Source organism: Loxodonta africana, chromosome X (genome assembly GCF_030014295.1).
Source record: "Loxodonta africana isolate mLoxAfr1 chromosome X, mLoxAfr1.hap2, whole genome shotgun sequence".
In the NCBI taxonomy this organism is placed as follows: Eukaryota; Metazoa; Chordata; class Mammalia; order Proboscidea; family Elephantidae; genus Loxodonta; species Loxodonta africana.
This window is the reverse complement of record NC_087369.1, coordinates 151,544,756-151,567,722: the sequence shown is the minus strand read 5'-3', so window position 1 is coordinate 151,567,722 and position 22,967 is coordinate 151,544,756. Positions and strand designations below refer to the sequence as shown.

General features: G+C 36.8%; 1 protein-coding gene across 3 annotated transcripts in view; it reads left to right on the top strand.

Moving 5' to 3' along the window:
• The window catches only part of SMARCA1 (SWI/SNF related, matrix associated, actin dependent regulator of chromatin, subfamily a, member 1), a 69,262-nt gene that overhangs the window by 4,471 nt on the left and 41,824 nt on the right, over positions 1–22,967 (top strand). The window contains exons 2-14 of one of the 3 annotated variants that reach the window (XM_064277565.1): positions 696–782; positions 2,849–3,015; positions 3,308–3,408; positions 3,525–3,625; positions 6,172–6,351; positions 10,072–10,227; positions 11,406–11,537; positions 12,496–12,564; positions 16,153–16,262; positions 17,554–17,780; positions 18,791–18,912; positions 21,634–21,669; positions 22,587–22,739. In XM_064277565.1, the coding sequence (XP_064133635.1) occupies positions 696–782; positions 2,849–3,015; positions 3,308–3,408; positions 3,525–3,625; positions 6,172–6,351; positions 10,072–10,227; positions 11,406–11,537; positions 12,496–12,564; positions 16,153–16,262; positions 17,554–17,780; positions 18,791–18,912; positions 21,634–21,669; positions 22,587–22,739 (1,641 nt within the window). The remainder of the gene's footprint in view (positions 1–695; positions 783–2,848; positions 3,016–3,307; positions 3,409–3,524; positions 3,626–6,171; positions 6,352–10,071; positions 10,228–11,405; positions 11,538–12,495; positions 12,565–16,152; positions 16,263–17,553; positions 17,781–18,790; positions 18,913–21,633; positions 21,670–22,586; positions 22,740–22,967) is intronic. The other 2 variants (XM_064277566.1, XM_064277567.1) reach the window with 2 other exon arrangements.

Here is a 22,967-nt window from a genome sequence, read left to right as displayed (position 1 = left end):
ATAATTAATATTTCTTTTCTTGGAATTCATTGATTTGTAGTTGATAATATTAACATATTCTAGATTTTAAATCTCTTATTTGTTACACTTTAAATTCAAAAATAGGTGGAAAGGCTCAGTGTTTTCACCTTTTGGTTTTTGTTTTAATTAATGTTATTTCACTGGTTTTCATGATTTTTTTCAGTTCGTTTTTTTATAGATCCTCGGGTGTCAGAACTAGATTAATTATAGGCCCTGTTTCGTGACACGCTTTCATCATTGGTCCATGCATGGCACACGTTTAATTTTAATTACTTTTTACTTTCTTTTTAAAACAATTTTTTTTATTGTGCTTTCGATGGAGGTTTATAGAGCAAATTAGTTTCTTGTTAAACAATTAATACACATATTGTTTTGTGACATTGATGGCCAACCCCATGACATGTCAACACTCTCCCTTCGTGACCTTGGGTTCCCCATTATCAGTTTTTCTGTCCCTTCCTGCCTTCTCAATCTTGCCCCTGTGTTGGTATGCCCATTTAGTCCCGTTTGGTTTTATGGGCCTAATCTTTGGCTGAAGGGTTGAAGGGTGAACCTCAAGAGTGACTTCTGTACCGAGATAAAAGGGTGTCTATACTTTTTACTTTCTTCAATTGAGAAGGCTGACCATTTTTTAGACTTTGCAATTTGATAATTTATTTATTTTGGATTTGTAGAAAAGTGCTGCTCCATTTCAACTCAAACTTGCTGCTAAAGCTTCTAAATCTGAAAAGGAAATTGACCCAGAATATGAAGAGAAAATGGTAAATATATTCTTGGGTAGAATAGTGAATGCTGTAGTTAAGTTTTATAGAGATGTGAGAGATGAAAAAATACATGTGTATGTATAATGTAATAGAGTTGCAGATTTTAGAATTAGAAAGTAACTATATAATCCATCATCATAGATTTTTGTTGAATAAATGAATCTCCTCATTTTCAGATGAAATAAAGGATCAGAAAAGCTATATGGAATAGTTGGGACTAGAAACCAGGTCTTTTAGTTCAGTGCTCTTTAAACCAAAATAAGGTGTTTTGTGTTAGAAATATTTTATCCACCAAGTGAAAATTTCAGTGGCAATATCAATCCTGCTTTGTGACCTGCTTCCTTTCTCCTTCTTGCTTTGGATATATGAATGAATATCTGACTGAATACTACACATTATAAAACATGTAATATGACAGTACACTTTCTTAAAGGAAGCCTATTTGCCCAGTGCATGAAAATATTACATATTTAAGCAGTGTAACCTTTTTTAACCTTAGTTATGCATACATACTGCTTTGCTATACATTTGATTATTTAAATTTTAGTCACAAGAATCTGTATTTTAACTAGACTTTTATGCCCTGGGATCTTTCAAAACCAGTGAACTTGATTAACTCAAGTGAGAAGTTACAGCTTGTTGGAGCTGATTTTTTTCCTGAGGTTGTTTTTGTAGTAATAGCATAAACATTAAGTAGAGGTGAAGTACAATTTTTGGTTGTTGGTAACTGTTCTACAACATTCCATGCTTTAATGTTCAAGGCCACATCTGATGTAGACATTGAAGAACCCTGGTGTTGCAACAGTTAAGCACTAAGCTGCTAACCTAAAGGTTGACAGATTGAACCCACCCAGTGGCTCCGTGGGAGAAAGATCTGGCAATCTCTCCCATAACAGCCTAGAAAACCCTATGGGGCAGTTCTCCTTTGTCACATGGGGTTGCTGTGAATCAGAATTCACTCAAAGGCACACGAGGACAACGTTTAAACAACATTCCAGTGAGGATAACATAAAATGGAAAGTTTTTGTCCTCCTTCCAGCTAGTGTTCTGAATATATTTGTCTAACTCTCGTATTTATGTTAACGAACTCTTCTGTAAGTTCTTGGTGTTATTAATTACGCATCTTTCATTTGCAATCAAATTTTCTCTACCCTGTGGTCAGAAAGTTACATGGAGTTAAAAGATCATCCTCATTTTTTCTCTTAATTTAGAATGATGTGTATCTGTTGATCTTTCTAGATGTTTCAGTTAAGAAGAAATTTTCATTGAACTTATCTGGTATAAGTTATATACCCTTTTAAAAATTACTGAGAAATTGTAATATGTGTCCACTTTTAGTAGTTAATATATTATATTATCATATTAACTACTTCATTATTAACTCTACACACGTGTGCATGTGCATGTGTGTACTTCTTTTCCCCAAATCCCACTCGCTTTGGGGAGAAACTTAGCCTAAGATATAATTACAGTGATCTAAAAATTGAGGCGAGGAATGTTTGTTATATTATTGTGGCATCACATTGAAAATATTTGGAGAGAAGGTGACACTGTAGTCTAAGATTTTAATGACTTCTAGATTCAGCTTAGTTTATGGTACGTATGTATCATAGTCGATAACTTTCATTTCTGTTTTTAAGATACATTTTTCGATGCTTAGTTTTGTTACTATTTAAGAAAAGAAAAGCATCATGGTATGGAAGGAGAATTTACTTTTGGACCCCAACCCTTTAAGAAGGGTATTTCTTATTGAGGCATTTGCTAAGTCTGTCAGGTCCTTTGGCTTCTGTTCAAAGTATTTGAAAACACCCTTTTCAAATTCTGCTACTTACTAGTTGTAGGACCTTGGTCAAGTTACTTACCCTCTCTGTGCCTCAATTTTATCATTTTGTAAAATGGGGGTGATACTAGTACCAAGCTCATAGGTTTGTTAAGAGAATTAACTGAGTTAGCATGTTTAAGGTGCTTAGAACAGTGCATAGTACGAAGTAAGTGCTTGTTTAACAAAAGTATTTGTAAGCAAATGCTGAGTGATTTTTTTGACTTTTTGTTTTGCACATTAGAAAGCAGACCGAGCCAAGAGATTTGAATTTCTCCTGAAGCAGACAGAACTCTTTGCACATTTCATTCAACCTGCAGCACAAAAATCTCCAACATCTCCGCTGAACTTGAAATTGGGGCGTCCTCGAGTGAAGAAAGATGAAAAGCAGAGCTTAATTTCTGCTGGAGAGTATGTTGGCATCTTTCTGTCTCCTTTCTTCTCTCCTTCCCTCCCTTCCCTCTCTTCCCCTCCACTCATGACTCTTTCACTCTTCACTTGTTCAGTATAACTTTATATTAAAAAAAAAATAAGTCACTGTCAGTGAAACTATGTTTTGGAAGCAACAGTATTTCTTTCTCACTAGAAGCCAATGAGTAAAAATGTAGACTGGTTCTACCAAATTCCAAGAAAGATCCTAGATAACTCATTCAGCACCTTAGCATTTGGATTGAGTATGAAGGTATTCCTTTTTTCCTTCCAGCTACCGCCACAGGCGCACAGAGCAAGAAGAAGATGAAGAGCTACTGTCCGAGAGTCGGAAAACATCTAATGTGTGTGTTAGATTTGAGGTGTCGCCTTCTTGTAAGTATTTCATTACTTGTGGGGATTTTGTTTTCAATTTGGTTTTAGAAAAATTTTACTTGATTGAATTAACAATAGTGTGAGACGTACTTGATTTATTTTTTTCTACCCCCCAGATGTGAAAGGAGGCCCGCTAAGAGATTATCAGATTCGGGGATTGAACTGGTTGATCTCTTTGTATGAAAATGGTGTCAATGGTATTTTGGCTGATGAAATGGTAAGAAGATTGTAGCTAAAAACACATTCTCAGTTATCAGTAATTTTTTAGGTAAATTTGAGATGCCTGAGCTGACCTGCCCCCCCATGCCTGGAGGCTAAGTTGTTTCATTTAGCTATTATAATGAAAAAGATATTTGTAATGTCTAGAATTGTTTAGGAGCCTCTAGAACGTATAATTTTACAGGCCACAGAATTCTTATTGAGATTTCCTTAAATGATACCCAAAACCTCCTTGAATTTTTGTTTTCCTTTATGCTTTGGCTTCCAGGGAGCTCAGAGCCAAATTATGTCAAAATGGAGCATCTGTGTAACCCTTAATGGTCTGCCCATTGTGTTCTTTCCCGTTCTTTTCTTTCTAGCCTTACTTACTTGCCTTAGTCCCTCTTTATTTCTATTTTACCATCAATTTCTGTTCCATGTTTTCACTGTAGGCTACTTGAAATCATTTTGGGAATGAGGCGGGGTATATAAACCAAACAATGAATGAATGAATGAATGAGTGCATGAAGGAATGCATGAATGAAAATAACACCTGGTTTTGTGAACAGTCACAAAGTGATTAGATGGAATAAGGAACAAAAAAGTAAAGAACAATATTGACTCTGGATACAGTAGAGTGCCAAGTGGGGTTTGGGAAGTAAATTGAGGAATCATGGGCATGTAAATAAAATGACCAAAGACAACAAAAAGTAAGGCCATATAAGACACTGCTTCAGCTGATAAGGGGAGTATATGAAGGCCTAGATGGATATTTTAAGACCAAATGAATAGTATAGGATTGAAGAGAGGGGCAGGGGAAGCTCTCAATCCATACAACCTAGGGGTATTCATATTCATGTGCCTCTGGAGCCATATCACTATATATGCCCTATATCATCTAGTATGGTAGTCAGTCCCATAGGTAGTACTCATCCCTGGCTGAACAACTGTCAGGTGTGTGGCAGGGTGTCATTTAAATCAAGGGTTTGTAGCTCCTCATATCTGTGTATTCTCGGTTGAAGCCTACAATCAGCCCAGAGGGGCAGTAGCTTGGTTACTTGGCCAACAGAAGGACCAGGGCTATTTGCCCCAAGCTCCTTTTGACTGTAGCCTGTCTAAACATGAAGGAACTAAAGGTTCTTAGGGTTGAATTTATGCTCATACCAGATGTATTTTTATTACAAACAAAGGGAAAAACACTTTAAGGATTGTAGAAAATTTAGAAAAAATAAAGAAAATTAAAAGCAAATTATAATTCTACCTAGAAATAACTACAGTTAACATTTTTTCTTGTTCTTTATTTTTTTAAATAATTTTTATTGTTCTTTAAGTGAAAGTTTACAAATTAAGTCAGTCTCACACAAAAACCCATATACACCTTGCTACACACTCCCAATTACTCTCCCCCTAATGAGACAGCCCCGCTCTCTCCCTCCACTCTCTCTTTTCGTGTCCATTTCGCCAGCTTCTAACCCCCTCCTCTTTTTCCCCCTGTATTTATTTTACATAGTGAGACTATACTGTGTGTGTATATATACGTAATTTTGTATTCTGATTTCTTCGCATCCATACGTCTTTTCCACATAATTAAAAAACATTTTTATGAAAATAATGGTTGCATAAAAACTAATCCTAGGGAGGTATCATCATTTTATTCACCTTCCCTTATCACCAGTTTTTTGGATTGCTTGATGTGTAAATAATGCTGTTGTGAAAAAATTTGTCATTTAGTTTTTATGCACTGCTCAGATTATTTCCATAAGATTCCTAGAAGTGAAATTACTTGGTTAAGGAGTATGAACGTTTTCAGGTTTTGGATGCACAGTGTCTATAAAAACCATCTCATTTAGGGGAATATGAAATAGAATAAACCCAATACAAAGAGCTTGGAGCTTAGGTTTATGAAAGGAAATCTAGCTCATACATAAAGATTAAACCAGAAAGCATAGGACATAGTTCCCTTTCCTGTGAGTTAGGTCGTGGGTTCACGGGTGTCCAATATATTATTAAAAAAAAAAAGTCCACTGGACTAGGTGATCTCTTAGGCCCTTTCTGGCTGCAAAGTCCTGTTCTTTTACGGTTCCTTAGGTCCTTAAGAGCATGAGGTGCAAGTATGGAGCCACGAGCCCCTTGAGACACATAGTCTAAATATTTAATGCCTGGGCTATAATACTGTTGGGGACAATGGGAAAGAAAGACCAATATCTAAGCAGTTTGGTAAAGGAAATCTGTCATTGTGAAATACACACAAAAAAATTCTTCATTTTGCTACTAGTAGATAAAATTATATAGTAGATTGCTGGCTCTTTCAGGAATAAAAATATCTTTGTTGAGCAACTGTCTGCAATAGTTCCTGGTTTCTTTTTGTGCTCGGCGGTCTGTATTGAATTGGAGTGGCTATTCATGTTAAAAAAAAAAAAGGCCTTTTAACTGTTCATTGGCAGGAACATAATTCCCTATGTGAGCTAGTTGGCAAATATCTTTTGTAACGAACGTTGTTACTAACAGAATGCTTCATTCAAGAATAAACATGTATGGATTTTCCCCTTTGTGATGATAATGCAGGGTCTTGGTAAGACTTTACAAACGATTGCTTTGCTTGGTTACCTGAAACACTACCGAAACATTCCTGGACCTCACATGGTTTTGGTTCCAAAGTCTACTTTACACAACTGGATGAATGAGTTTAAACGGTGGGTCCCATCTCTCCGTGTTATCTGTTTCGTTGGAGACAAGGATGCAAGAGTAAGTGCAAAATGAGTTAAACAAGTTATTCAAGAAATGTTTTCTGAAGTTGTTTAAATTAACATACTGTTGCTATAAAATACATTTAAGCTGATTACTACTACTACTGATAAATAACACTGAAGTTGTGCTTACTTTATGCTAGGCTCCGTTGTGAGTGCTTTGCATGTATTTTCTTCTCACAACCTTCCTATGAGGTAGATGTGTTCCCTATTAGTAACGGACAAACCGCTATTATGCTTTTATCCGCATTTACTTTTAATTAGCTCATTTAACCTAAGCATTTTTGAATTGCACTTTTAAGTGACTTCTTATTTTTAAAAAATTGCCTTATGAACAATATAGCTTATTGGTGACACTGTCATTTGTGCTGTTTTGAAGCCCAAAATATATAAATTTGCATGGCTACATTTTTTTTTTAATTTTTGACTTTCACTTGTGCACTTGCGCGCGCGCGCACACACACACACAAGAAACCTCTTCCGTATGTACAGAGATCCTTGTGTTTTTTGTTTGTGCATAGATAGTCACAGCTTTCAGATTTGGTCTTTGAAAGGAAAAATACGTGTCTGTATACATTCTCAGATAATATTAGAAACTCTAGGCTTTTGTCAATCCTAGTCTCTTAAAGGCTATAATTGTTTTAGGACTGTAGAATTAATCTAAAAATAATAAATTATGCAAAAATACCAAAATGAATAATCAGCTTAGAAGGCATATTATTAAACTTCATCCTTATTTTGCTTCTAGAGAACATAGTTGAAAGATTTATTCTCTTTTACATATTTAGATAGGTTTTCAAAAAATACCCTCTAAAGAATGGTAACATAATGAATTATGTAATTTTATCCTCCTCATTTTGCTTGAAGAAAAATTACTTAAATTTATTTAAATTTAACTTATAAATAATTTCCATATTGAGATACTGAACTCATAAATTTAGAATTACAGGCTTGATTCTTCCTATGCCTGGTATTTCTCAGTAGCAAGTTAGTCACTTAGAACTCTTTCTGGTCACTGCTGTTGTTTAATATAATATCACTCCTCATAATACTTGGCATTTTTAAAGTATTGATCTTTTGCTAAAATTATTTCTTAAGATTATGAACAGAAAAATATCTAGGCTTGTGTTTTCATAATGCCCCAATAAAAAGGTAAATCTGTGGCTTTTAATGGTATCATATAGAATCCAAGGACTTCATCAAGTATCTCTGGGAGTTTTAAAGAAAGAGTGGATATGCTTGCGACTACCTTATCTTTATCATGTGGGAGGGTGGGATTCTGGCAGCTTGAAAATTAAATTTGAAAACCAGTCTTCAAAGTCAGTGTTTTTCAGATTGTGGGTTGCCACCCATTGATGGGTTGTGAATTCAGCTTAGTGAATGGTGATAATTATTGCTTAAAACAATAAAATAGAACAGAATTGAAAATAGCAGAGCATTTCATATGTAATAAGAATAAGTACTATTTTGAGAAGCTTATAAGTTACCTATTTCTATATGCACTGGATTGCAACATAAAATATATTAAATGTATTTTTACTGTGGGCCATGGTCAAAAAGTTTGAAATGTAGTGTTCCAAATTGTATCATGGTGGTTTAAATAATTAATATATTAAATACTTAGAGATCGATGTTGGTATGTTTACAGAAATTCCAGATCGTTTTGGATAAATTTGAACCGTGGCACCACATGGGATAGATATAGTGGGTCTTTCTATTTTCTTGGCCTTCTGTAAACATTTCATGAGGTCAATATTTTAGTAATAAAATATCTGAGGTAGGCTAGGATACATATTTAATTGAGTTGGAAAATTACTAAAGATACTCTTGAGCCTATCTGATACTAATGTAGTCCTAAAATATACAGAGGTGTGATTCCCAAACATGGTCGTATGGTCCATTTCTTTTCTGTCCCAGAGGGCTCAGAGATAGTGGACATGGAATTAGGAGATCTGGGGTTTAGCTCTGGCTTTGCTACAGACTGATGTTGAGTGAGTCTCAAAGGGCCTTAATTTTGACACCTATAAAATGAGAACTTTTGGATTATGTGACCTTTAGTGTTCTGTTAGGAGAACCCTGGTGGTTCAGTGGTAAAAACACTTGGCTGCCAATTGAAAGGTGTGGTGGTTCCAACCCACCAGCTGCTCCTCGGGAGAAAGACGTGGCAGTCTGCTTCTATGGCGACTACAGTCCTGGAAACCCTCTGGGGCGGTTTGACCCTGTCCTGTAGAGTCGATATGAGTCGGCATTGACTCGATGGCAACAGGAAGGTAGTGTTCCGTTAAGATATTTAACTCTGAATCTATCAAGTAGTTACAAAAATTTTAAAATAGAGCAAATTTAAATTAAAAAGTATGCATATGCTTCATGAAACTTGTAGGTGGAACCATGAAACTGAGTATTTCCCCAATCAAACAAGGATAAAGTGTTAACAGGACCAAGTGGGGTCTGGCACCCTGGCTCTCTTTATTTTGTCTCTTAGTCTCTAATATCTTAAAGTAACTTTTTAAAATACGACCTCTTCCCAGGGTACAACTGAGATCTCTACAGAGGCCTTTTTTCTGGTGTCTACTTTGGTCCAGGTGATCCTCTTTTACATAGTAGGCAGTCAGTTAATATTTGTTGAGTAAGTCCACAGTATGTTTGATTGCATACCTGTGAATTTATGAAAAAAGACTTTGAACAGTAACTTTTATTTAGGCATTTTAATTTTAGATTTACCATACTAATCAGCCCTTTTTCAATATAGATTTTGATGCTCCCCAGTAACTTTCATGGTTTTATTTTGACCCATAACACCTGGAATTCAGTCTGTGCAAGTTAAAATGTTCATTGTCAGCTTTGGCTATCATGTTGTCCACTGCCTGTGAAGATTTAAAAAATAGTTTTAAATAGTATGACCCAGTTTTAAATAGCCTCCTGTACTAAACAGAGCAAGCCCCATTTGTAGCCTCATAATAATGCCAGAAACTTCACGGAAACATGAATGGACTTTCCTGACCCCTTAACAATGTGTATAACTCATCCCTGCTATGAAGAGAAGGAACTTACAAGAAATTTCAAAGGGTTGTAATCACTCATGTATACATTGAGTACCTTCTAGTTGTTGAAACTATATTATGTTGGTAATGTTTGGGTCTTGGTAAGAAAGTGTTATTCAGAAAGCAGTTACTTTGCCTATTGTCCTTTTGGACCCCTTGTGGTATGAAGACAGAGCATCATAATTTCATGATCTTCTGGTGATACGAACATTTTTTCAGTTCATGGAATGTGCTATACTTATGTAAAAGAATCCTTTGCTTCCCTTCTGTTGATGAACATATTAACATGTCATCCAGATAATTGGCCACCACACCCAAGGTATCTTTGGGCCTCAGTTTTCTCATCTCTGAAATGGATGAAACTAAATGATGCTCAGTCTCTTCCCAAAACAAAGCCAAACCCGCTGCCATCAAATCGATTCCAACTGATAGTGACCCTATAGGACAGGGTAGAATTTCCAAGGCTGTATATCTTTACGGAAGCAGACTGCCTGCCACATTTTTCTCCTGCAGAGCGGCTGGTGGATGGATTTGAACTGCCAACCTTTTGGTTAGCAGCCAAGTTCTTCATCCATTGCGCCACCAGGTCTCTTAGAACTGTTAATATTCTCTTGACACTTAGTTCCATGATCATCTTGCCAGCCTTTTCTAACATAAGGAACTTTATTTTGCCTTAGACTGCTTTTATTCGTGATGAAATGATGCCAGGAGAGTGGGATGTTTGTGTTACTTCTTATGAGATGGTGATTAAAGAAAAATCTGTATTCAAAAAGTTTCATTGGCGATATCTAGTCATTGATGAAGCTCACAGAATAAAGAATGAAAAATCTAAGGTAAGCCAATTCTCAACATCTTTATTAAAGTTTTCTTTTCATTACTGGGTCTGCTTCTTCACATCTGTATATTCAGAATAATAAAGTGATGGAAGGTTGTGATTTTATTCATGGAGTACGAATGAAAGTCGGTTTTTAAAATGGTTTTAACTTTTAAGTTATTGAGTACAAGACAAATAAAAATTGAGCACAGTTGCTAATGTAGAGAAACCTAGGTGCTTATTTGTTATACCTCTTGCTACAGTCTAATTCTTTTATGCTATAGTATTTTAATATTGTTCTACATATTTGGTGCACAAATATCATTTGCACTGACTTATTTTTTAATTGAGGAGCTGCCTTATGTGTATTCATATGGATTAGAAAAAAAGATTTTCTGGAATTATCTGACTTGTGTGAATTAGAGTGTGGTGTTAACATTGAAAAATATCAATATTTCTTGCCATTCAACTCCATCGACAGTAGGAAAAGCTTCAATTATTATGATGAACCTCTCTTTGGATCACTGGGCTACTTTGGGAGAAACAGGGACAGAACTGGAGCAAAACCACCAGGTGGATCATACTAATTTCAAATTGGAACTAATACCTGATAAGAGGACGCATGTTAAAGAATTGCTTGTTTAAAAGCATTATACAAATGCATTTTTATTGATAAGATTGCTGCTATTTTACGATTTTTTGGGTATCTTAATTTTTGTGGTCTTATATTTCCGAAGTTAATATAAGGTATAGGGGAAAATGGGCTCAATTTTGGTGCTTAAAAATTGTGACCAGGCCGAGTTAGAACTTGGCTAGGCATGTAGATGAACATGGTTGGTTGGGAGAAGGGAACATTATCGTATAAAGTGACTGTCCTGGGTTCCATGGAGAAGGTCTGCACTGTTTTCGATAGACCTAAGTTGGAGAAAATCCATTTTTTGAGATAAGGCGGGAGGGTCTCGGGGTCTCAGGTATGAATGTGATCTATCTTTTTTTCAGTGTAGAAGTGCCTAGAATATTTTGCATAGTTGTGCTTCAGTGCAGCAATGTAATCTGAATTGGGATGTTTTTCCATATAAAAGTAATTTTCAAGTTTTTATTTTATTTGAAAAAAATAATGTTGGTTGGATAAAGTCGAACTAAATGTTGAATGTTCTAATAGTAAGAGCATGTTAATATCTAACTATTTTTTTCTAGCTTTCAGAGATTGTTCGTGAGTTCAAGTCAACTAACCGTTTGCTCCTAACTGGAACGCCTTTGCAGAATAACCTGCATGAACTCTGGGCATTACTCAACTTTTTGTTGCCTGATGTCTTTAATTCGGCAGATGTAAGTTTAAGTTGTATGTTTTAAGTATAATTTTCTAATGTTCACGGACACTTGTTTTTAAAGCATATGATGTAGATTGAAATTCATAGTTCATTTTCATTTGTAACTCTTTGTACGTTGTGGTTTGCTCAGGAAAGAGTTCTTAAAAGTACAAAATTAAAAAATAGGGATTATTTAGAGAAATCTTTTTTTTTTTCTCCTTTGAGATTAGCCTGTCTGTTAAACTTGCTCATATCACATTGCTTCTACAACTTGTGATATGAGATAGGCCAGGTTAGTAACAGTGCATTCAACAGTTTCATTGTCTTGCCAAGATTTGAAATATATTACTGAACACTAGTTTGGCGGGTGCGCTAAATGTCTTTGAAAAGATCTTTGCTTATTGTCGGCATTCACATTTGATTCACAGAACAAAGTATGTTGTAAATGTAGGATTTATATTGTTTCTGTCGTTAACACAAGGTTATGTTGGGATAGCTAACTGCATTGAATGATATAAGGACTTCGGAGATTGCTTTGCCCCACTACTCTTATTAATTGAAATAATAAAAATACCAAATGCAGCTGTCTGTTGGTTTGTATACCTTATCTTGCTTTTGTTTGTTTTTATTGATCAGTAAGATTAATATTTTCATTAACATTGTATGTCTTCAATTTTATATTCTTGCTCCTAATCTTTTTAAGTAGATATAATGTTATTATGGTACGGGGAAGTCTAATAAATGCCCTTTAAGAAAAAAAAATGGCTGAGAGAATTTCAAAACATTTTGTTACCTGCTCCAGTGTTTTTTTTTTTATCTATTTTTGAAAGTAGCTAATATTGGCCCTCACAATGATTTTTGAAAATTCCTTTAAAATGAATTTTTTTCAAGGTTAGTTGTATAAAAATTTGTAGGTACGAAGTTCATTAACAAGCCTGTGCACTTATTGCAGAATTTCCACCCCCTTCCCTTCACAGGACTTTGATTCTTGGTTTGATACTAAGAATTGTCTTGGTGATCAAAAACTTGTGGAAAGACTTCACGCTGTAAGTAATAAACAAAAAAATAGTCAACAAGAAAATTCAGTAATCAATTATATATAACTGAGCCAGAAAATAGACAGCTATAGAATCACTGTTATATCCTCAGCCTCTGTATAAAACCAGAAACCAAACCCGCTGCCATCAAGTTGAATTCTGACTCATATCGATCATATAGGACGAGTTTCCAGGGCTGTGATCTTTACGGAAGCAGGCTGCTACATCTTTCTCCTGTGGAGCCACTGGTGGGTTCAGACTACCGACTTTTCTGTTAGCAGCCCAGTGCTTAACCACTGTGCCACCAGGGCTCCTTAGTGTAATCACAAGGGTCCTTATAAGTGAAAGAGGGAGGCAGGCGAGTCAGATTCAGAGTGATGTCATATGAGAAAGACTCAACCGGCTGTTGCTGGCTTTGAAGATGGGAGAAGACCACGAGCCAAGGAATGCGGGCAGCATTTTTTGTTGTTGTTGTTACCTTGCCCCTCCTCCATGGATATTCTCTTCCTGTAGAGGCTCTCCATTCTCCTTGCCCCACAGGCCCTCGAGATGGAGTCAGTATTCTTGTAGTACCCCAGTGCCATTCTGAAGTACTGCTTCTCCACTGTCATACATAAAACTCTTCTTTTGAGGCCCAAGCTATCTTGCAAGTCCACCCTGCGCCCATTATCTTCACCATCATCTACTCAACACTACCTCACATTCATTGAACACCAATTTTCCATTCTTTGATAACAACCTTTTATACCCTTCTGGAGTCCCCGGGTGGTGCAGATGGTTAAGTGCTTGGCTGCTAACCTAAAGGTTGGAGGTTTGAGTCCACTTAGAGGGCACCACAGAAGAAAGGCCTGGCAAACTACTTCTGAAAAATCAGCCATTGAAAACCCTGTGGAGCACAGTTCCACTCTGACACACATGGGGGTCGCCATGAGTTGATGTGGACTCAACGGCAACTGGTTTTTATATCCTTCTAGCTCCTTCAGTCATGTTACTCCTTCTGTACCTATTCTTTTACCTTACAGAGATCTCCAGTCCCTGGACCCCTCTTTTTCCTCCCCATCCATCAGCCCATTTCTGTTGTTAATTTTTTCTGTATCCAGCCTTGAGCCCATTTTCTATCACTTGAACCATTGTTTCGCCAATACTCCCTAACTCCCCAACTCCCCTGTTCCCTTGTCCATCTTCCATACTTGCCCTGGAAAACCATAAAATGGAATAATATAATGATCTTTCCGTCTTCTGGGTTTAAGTTTTCCTTTTTTACTATTTACTAGCAGAGTGACCTTCTCTGCGCTGGGGCTGCTCATGGTCTCTGACTAAACTTATCTTCATGGTGTTCGTTGTCCTTCAGCATGGCCTTCTACACTTTCTCGTTTCCTACAACAGCTGTTTCAGACCTGCCCCAATCTCTCCAATCCCAGTTATCCCCTGCCCTTCTCTCTCAGCAGATAACACCATTCCTTTTTCAAAGAGGAAATAGTGTTTAAGGAACGCCTTCAGTTTTCTGCCTCATCTTCCAAGGATATCTGTGTCTGTGCTACTTTTGGTCTCGATGGAAGAGGCAGCCTTTCTCTTGTTAGTGGCTAATTTTTCCATGAAAACCCTGGATTTCCTCTATTTCTATTTTCTTAATGGACCTTTCCTCATAATTGATTATTATTATTTTTTTATTGACTAAATTTTCTACCTCTTCCTCTGTTTTGGTTCTTTTCCCTCAACATGCTCAAATAGTTCCCTTCTTAAATATAAACCCACACCCATACCCATCCCTACCCACACATAGGAAACAATACTCCCTCAACACTGTGTCCTTCTCTAGTTATGATTCTATTTCCCTTGACAGTTAAGCTTCTTGAAAGAATAGTTGATCCTCTTGATCTGCACAACTTAATCTTCTATTCATCCTTGAGCCCGTTGATGACTGGCTTCTATCCATTCCTTATGACTGAAACTTATCTTACAATGTCTTCACTGACTTTCTGGTTGCTGAACACAACTAGACTTTTGGTCAGTATCTTGACTTCTCTGCAGTATTCGGCACCATTAACCACTCCTCCCGCTTGAAACTCTTTCCTGCTTGCCTTCTTCACACCATTCTCTTAGATTTTCTTTTACCTCTTTGACTCTCCCTGTCAGCCCACTTTATGGGCTTCTCTTTCTTTGTCCCTTCAGTTTAGTGTGTGATAGGGCATGGCTTTCTTTTTCATCATGCTATCCCCGGTATCCACTGCTATTGCTTCAGCGACCACCTGTAATATACTGCTAATTCCCAAAATGATAGATCCGAATCTCTCTCCTAAGATCTAGACATACATGTCCCACTGTCTTCTGAGTCACTTTACCTAAATGTATAAAAAGTGGTTTAAACTCTGAAGAATCTCTCTTAAACAAATTGAAGAGGCCGAAACCAGAAGCCTTCTCTTATTCTTCCCTTTTTCTTACTTCCCATATGTCTCTAATAATAATAGCTACAGTTTATTGAATGTCTACCTTGCTTAAGCTTGACATGTGTACTGCCACAAATTCCCACAGTAGCCTTGGAAATAGGTATCACTATCCCCATTTTAAAATGCGTGGCATAGCCATAATTTTTTTTTTTTTGGGTGAATGAATGAGGAAGTGGGCTCAGAAGAGTTAAGGAACCAACCCAGGTTCCTGACAGCTATTTGGGGATTGTGCTGAATTTAGAATTTAGAGTTACTGGTTTGAATTCTACTTTTACTATTTATTAGCAAAGTGACCTTGGTCCAGTTACTGACATGAGAATAATCACATTTCCTTCAAAGATTATTATCAGAATTCAGTACTGTATGTAAAGTTCATAGTGCAGTGTCTGGCACATTATAGGTACTCTATAAATGGCAGCACTATTATTTCCTTGTGATAGAGTCTTTCCTCCAGGTATACACCGATCATTTCATTTTTTTCCCCCTCTTTATCCATATCTTCCTTAACTCTGAACCACTTTCTCCTCATTCATATACTTAACCATTTTGAAATGGTCTGAATTTCTGCTTCACTTTTGGAGACTTTCTGATCCGTGCTCTTGACTTCAGATATCCTCTAAGGTTTAAAAAGCTTATATTACAGCAGATTTTTTTCCTTTAGCGCCTCTTTTGTGCTTATTCAATAGTCAGTAGTCTTGTTGGCTTGATTTTTAATCCATTTTGTGTCATCAAATCATGGCTATCTAACTTAGGTCTCCTATTCTGATTTTCGAGGAGTCCTGTGGTGCAGTGGTTAAATTGCTAACCGAAAGATGGGTGGTTTGAATCCACGAGCTGCTCCTCGGGAGAAAGACGTGGCAGTATGCTTCTGTAAAGATTTACAGCCTTGGAAACCCTATGGGGCAGTTCTGCTCTGTCCTGTAGGGTTGCTATGAGTTGGAATTGACTCAATGGCAGTGGATTTGGTTTGGTTTGTTATTCTGATTTTCTAATAGGCCATTATTTGGTTCTTCTCTACTGAGAAAGTTGGCAACTGATGTTAGCATTTTTCAGATTGTGTAATGGGAAGTAAATTTTACATTATGGTGTAAATATGTGGTTGATAATATTATATATTCTATAAACTTTTATGTAAATGCTCACTTTTTAGGTTTTAAAACCATTTTTGTTACGTCGCATAAAAACTGACGTAGAGAAGAGCTTGCCTCCTAAAAAGGAAATAAAGATTTACTTGGGACTCAGTAAGATGCAACGAGAGTGGTGAGCTATTTCGTTTCCATTAAAATTGATTTGTGTATAAGGCTTTATTAAAAATTAGCTTTGTACTGGTTCAGTTATGCGTTTAGTTCAAAAAATATATTTTATATTTAAATGCAAATTAAGTAGTTCAGATATTTTAATAGAAAATTGATAAATATTTAATCTTTGGGAAAGAACGTGGACCGTGGGGTCTTATAGGTCTGTGTGCGAACACTGTGCTTTGCCTCTTAATAGCATTTTAGCTTGGGCAAGTTGTGTAACTTCAGTTTCCTTTCTGTAAAATAGGGGTAATAATACTTACCTTACAGGATGATGTCAGGATTAAAGGGGATGATGTGACTGGCACATTTATTAGTTATTCTTGCTTTTTTCATCAATGAAAATTATAATAATAAAATTCAAACTGTTAGTGTGGATATTAACAAAAACAGAAGCTGGGATGGTTTGATCAATACATGCAAAGCAGGAAATTGACAAGGGGAGTCACAAGGAATCATGAATTGGACATGCCAGTAATGTAGTAATGCTGCTAAAAGGAGCAAAATACTGCTTATATAAATTACACCATATATAAAATATATAATGATTACTCTACAATAAAAGCCAGTACGGAGAAGAGGTCGAGTATATTCTTTGGACTCAGACATAAGATCTAATCCTGGATTTTCCCTTACTGTGGCCCTGAGTAAGTTGCTTAACTTCACTTATCTGCCTGAATTTCCATCTGTAAAATGGGGACAATATTAGTACATACCTGTTATGATTTAATGAGGTGAATCAGGTAAAGCACTTGACACGATACCAAGCCCTTGCACTCATTACAAGCTGGCTGTTATTATAATTGAATATTATTAATATTCAGGTGTATATGTACGTCAGTTTTTGCCTGGGTGAAGGTATAGGAAAGAAAATGAAAATGATGTTACAGGATCAGAAAAAATGACCTATGAAGACAGGCATAAGAAATTGGGATTGTTTTTAGCTCAAATAAAAGACGGAAAAGACGGATACCAGCTATCAACCAATAACATGAGTTGTTGTATATGGAATAATTACTAGCCGACAACAACTTCTAGTAATCAGTAAAGCTAGAGGAAACAAGTTTACAGGCAACACCCAAGTTAAATGTTTAAATCTTTACTAGTTTCTTGTTTTTGCTGATAAAGTTAGTCTCGGGTCAAATCTTGCTATTTATCGTTAAATGAGAATCTAAGCTGATCACCAAAGGGAGACTTCTCTATGGCATTGACCTTTCTAATAATTGATGATTAATTATCGTTTTAAATTTTAGGTATACAAAAATCCTGATGAAAGATATTGATGTATTAAATTCTGCTGGCAAGATGGACAAGATGCGACTCTTAAACATTCTGATGCAGCTTCGAAAGTGTTGTAATCATCCATATCTGTTTGATGGTACTGAACCTGGTCCACCTTATACCACTGATGAACACATTGTCATCAACAGTGGTAAAATGCTAGTTCTGGATAAACTGTTGGCCAGGCTCAAAGAACAAGGTGAGCGATTTCTTTCTTTTTTTCGTTTGCATGTAATTCATATTAAGGACTTGTGTATGAGTAAAATTGTCCTTATTCATTCATCATTCATTCACTGGTTCAGCAGACATTATTGAGTACTTACTGATTGCCAGGAATTGTCCTACGGGCTGGGTATAAAAAACAGGTGAAAAAGGCAACAGCCTCTGCCTTGGAGAAGCTCACAGTGTAGTGAGGAGGACAGATGTGTAAAAAAATAGTTGCAGTTCGTTGTGCAAAGTGGTCTGATAGAGGCATGCACAAAATGTTGAAAAACTGGGAGTTGGGGAAGTCTGTACAGAAATGACATTTGAGGTGAGCACTGGACAATGTGTAGGAATAAACTGTGAAAAAGGAGGGAAAGGGTTTTCCAGGGCAAAGAATCAGAGGTGTAAATAAGGGAATGAGGGAGCTGTGGCATTTGGGGTAGAGGGGCAGTTGATGAATCTAGGAAGATGGGATGGGGCCAAATGACAAAAGACCTTTTAAGCCAAGCTTAAAGGAGTTTGGACTTAATTTAGAAGATGAGGCAGGAGTCATTGAAGATGGCTGTGGAAAGTGACACTGTCATAGTTGTATGTTAAGAAGAGAACTCTGGAAGCAGTACATTGGGAAGAGAACTCTGGAAGCAGTCTAGGGGATCGATTAAGGTTGAGAGACTAGAAACAGGAGACTGGTTGAGACTATTGCAGTAGTCTGTTGAGAAATTGTATAGACTCATTACTCACCCTCAGGACAGAGTAAAGGCCACCTTTAAATCATTTCAATATGTGCGGGGGGGAGTTGAACACCTTAAAAATGCCTACTTCAACAACTGCATAATTCTATATTAGCATCCCTCCAAGGGTGGGGTGTGTGCGTGTGTGTGTGTGTTGAGTGCTCACATGCTGTGTATTTATGTTGCATATAATGTTTTCATATTTTTGTAAGTTTCACGTTAGTTTTACACAAGTTGCATAACATTTTTTTTTATTTGGGGGGAAATGTTTCAGGTTCAAGGGTTCTCATTTTTAGCCAGATGACTCGTTTACTGGACATTTTGGAGGATTATTGCATGTGGCGTGGTTATGAGTATTGTCGACTGGATGGACAAACCCCGCATGAGGAAAGAGAGGTGAGAAAGAGAAAATAAGACTTCGAAAATCAAAGTTCAGTTAAGCAGTGTTGTTCATAGGTAGTTTTGAACTTTTGCCTTTTCCTTAGCTTGGTGCATTGAGTTTCTCACTACCATCTCTCTCTCTCTTAGATCTTCAATTTGGCTTCCATTCCACCGACTCTATACAAATCATCCTTTCCAAGGTCTTCAGAGGCATCCTCACTTATCTAGAGGACACTACACTTAGACCCCTATCTCCTCTAACCACTGCTACCTCTGACCTTTTGGATTACTAATTGTTTCTCAGCTTACTCTGTGACCTCTGGTTCTGTATTCTTTTCTTTTCTTGGTTTGCCTCCTACAGTAGACCCTTGCCATTTGTGCAGTTTAAGAGTTGAGATTTTCCCAGCTTATGGGCAACTCTGAAGACACATAAAATGTAGTAAAGGGAATAATCTTGATCTTACAGAGTTTTTGTAAAAATTAAATGAGCCAGTGTAGGTATAGGTGTTTACCATGTATTTGGTTTTTGAAACACTAAAAGGTTAGTGTGCAGTTGTGAGTCACTAAGCTAGTGAGTAAGCCTACTTACCACCCAGTTATCTTTGTCAAATTTGGGGATTCCTACAGATCTTTAGACTCTCTCTCATGAATGTCATGGGTCGAATGCACTTTAAACCATTTAAGACACTGTTATGTTTTTTGAAGGCTTTGCTGTTTACTTTCCATTTTCTGTGATCTTTCAGGGCTCTGTCTTTGGCTTCTGTCTTAAGTCTGTATTTATGCTCTAGGCAAAGATCATAGAATTTTATGGTATAGTGGAAAGTGCACTGAACTTGGTTTTAGAAGAACTGAATTTTAGCACCAACTCCATTACTTTGTAACGTATGCAAGCCATTTAATTCTCTGAGCTTCAGTATCTTTAACTGTATATAAGGATAATATTAATACCTATGCTACTTTTTTTTTGATGGGAAACCTGGTGGCATAGTGGTTAAGTGCTATGGCTGCTAACCAAAGGGTCGGCAGTTCAAATCCACCAGGTGCTCCTTGGAAATTCTATGGGGCTACTTTTTGGATAATGTTATGAGGATCATTGAATACGTTAGGTATGAATACAACTTTTAAACTCTGTAGTACAGTACGTACTGCATGTCATGAAATTGCACACAGGGCCTTTTATCTTTCAGCTTTGGGGCTCTTTCTCAGGCTACAAGGACTCTCAGCATGTGTCCTTCTCCTTACTTAGCTACAATGGACGCTCTGTCCTTTGTGGCACTTTTTACTGGGGCTTGGCTATAGTATAGGATAGTGTTCGCAGCAAACACACAGGCCCTTTTCATATTAAGGCTTTTACTGTTAAACCACTATGGGGAAACAATTATGATAACAATTATTACAGATACGGGGACATTTCAGAGCTTACACAAATGTCCTACACTATAGTTTTTTACTCTCTCTGAAATGGTAACTTTAAGCTTTGCTGGGTTTTTGCTACTTTATTCCTGAGAATGGGTTTCTCTGAGGCCACATTGAGCATAGGCCATATAGTACCATCTGAGGTGATCCTTCTTCCCGGAATGCATACGATATCGAGGCAAACAGTAGGTGCTTTCTGACCTTGAGTAGCCAATTTGGATTTCTCACTCATCTCTCTGCTCGTGAATGTTGTGGACTTTACTTATGCCCGGATTATTCTGATTTTGAAAACTTCAAATAATGTTCTCCCTTCAGAGACTGCGTTAAATATGTTGACTTTAAATATGGCAAAATCAGTGCTGTTCATTTTTTCTTGGAAATGCCTAGCATTCCCATTGTCATTGTCCAGACAATCATTTCAGCTGTGCTTCCTGTGAGGAGAAGACCCCATTTGATTCCTTACCCTAATTGCTTCCCAGCTCTTCATAAACCATTCTTTCTCAGTAGCTTGCAGATTTGCCCTTCATTACAGGTAAATTCAGATAGTTAAGTCTCTGGTCATCCTCTGATTCAGTTCCTGTAACCTTTTCTTAACTGGCCTCTGCTCCTTTATAGAAAAAGGAACTAGCATTTGTCAAGCACCTAACTATGAGCTAGACAACTTACTGAATTCAGTTGAATTCTCCCAGCAGCCCCAGTTGTTGGTATAGTTTTCTCCCTTTGAAACTGCACATAGAGGTTAAATGTTTGCTCTGAATCACAGAGGTAATGAGCAGTAGAGTTGTGATTTAAGCCCAGGTTGTGCTGAAAACCGTTTCACTCTTTCCTCTGCACCAAGTCGCCTCTCACTACGCCATGCTGCTTTCTGTACTGCCCCCTACGCGCTATACTGACTGCTGCAGTGAGGGTCATCTTCTCTGCCTGCGACTTTGGACCATGCCGTTGCATTCATTAAAAAAAAAAAGTACTGTATTTTGTGATTATAAAAATGGTATATGATTGCTGAAGGAAATTTTGAAGATACAGAATAATATTTCCTGCCAGTCTTTTCATGTATTCATACTTGAGTAGTTGATAATCATACTATCTGTGCAGTTCAGTATTCTGCTACGTTTTACTTAGTATGTTGCATTTCCCTCTGTCAGTAAAAAGAAATCCTTGTGGCAATAATTTTAGTGTAATATTTCATCCTACGGATGTGTAATTTATCCCCCTATTGTTGATGATTTAGGTTGTTTTCCAATTTTTCACTAATATAATAATGCTAAAATGAAAGTCCTTGTCATAAATCTTTCTGCACATCTCTGATTATTTCCTTAGGATAAATTCCTAGAAGTGGAATTACTGGGTCAAAGGGTATGAACATTTTTAAGGCTCTTGATGCATATTGCCAAATTGCTTTCCAGAAAGGTTGTACCAATTTACACTCCCTGCAGCAGTGTATGAGAGTGCCCGTCTCACCGCCCTCTCGTCAACATTGAGTATTATCATTTTTTTTATCTTTAAAAAATGGTATTGTGTTGTTTTAATTTGATTACTAATGACCTTGGGCATTGTTCTTGTGTTTATTAGCCATTTGTATTTGTTCTGTGCAATTGTCTTTTTTTTTCCTCATTTTTTATTGGAGTTAGGGTTTTTCTCATTAATTTTGTATGAGATCTCTATATAGTAAGGGTATCAACATTCCATTAATTTCAAGACTCTTTACTAAATATTCCTGGATTGCCTTCCTATTTTTCCTCATTACTTACTTATCTGTTTGCCCCTTTTTTCACAATACTGAAATAAACCTTCCCTTTTATCTGTTCCTCTTCTTCCCTTTCCTAAACCTTTTTCTCTCTTGGTCGATCTTCTATGTTACACTTTCTTTACTAATCCTCTGTAAGCTAATGGGAATAAAGTAGAGATTTCTGACATCTTACCCCCCCAAGTATATTTTAGCTCTCACTCAATTAAAATATTTTCACTATTACTGTTTTAAAATCAGTGATTTATAATTTACTTAGTTAAATCCATCTGTGTGATTGTTCTAAGTTCGTTTCTATTGAAATAAACTTTTAGAAGTTGGGATTAAACGTTGGGACTATACTGGTAGTCACATAGTATAGTATATAGATAAATAGATGCTTAAATACTTTTGAAGATGGAAGAATATTATACAGTGGGGTTTTGTGTGTGCATGTTAAAATTTTAATTGGTTTTTTTAAGCACTCTGGTAATATAATTTGATTTTTCTCTACTTTTGTCCTGTTCCCTTTGACAAATCAAAAAAGGAGGCAATAGAGACCTTTAATGCTCCTAATAGTTGCAAATTCATCTTCATGCTGAGTACCAGGGCTGGAGGTCTCGGAATTAACTTGGCCAGTGCTGATGTGGTTATACTGTACGATTCAGACTGGAATCCACAGGTTGATCTACAAGCTATGGTTAGTAACTTTTAAAGATGTCCAATTTATCTTAGGTCTGAACACGATTGCTATTTACACTGCACAGAGGCAATTTCAGATAAAATGGTAACCATTTGGGGAAGTTGTGTTGTCATTGTAACAGAGGATCCTGGCAAACAAAGTTACTGTGCTAATCGTAAAAACAAACAAACAAATGAAATGGAACCCTTCCCCCAGAAAAGCCACAGCCTGAAGACGACTATGGCA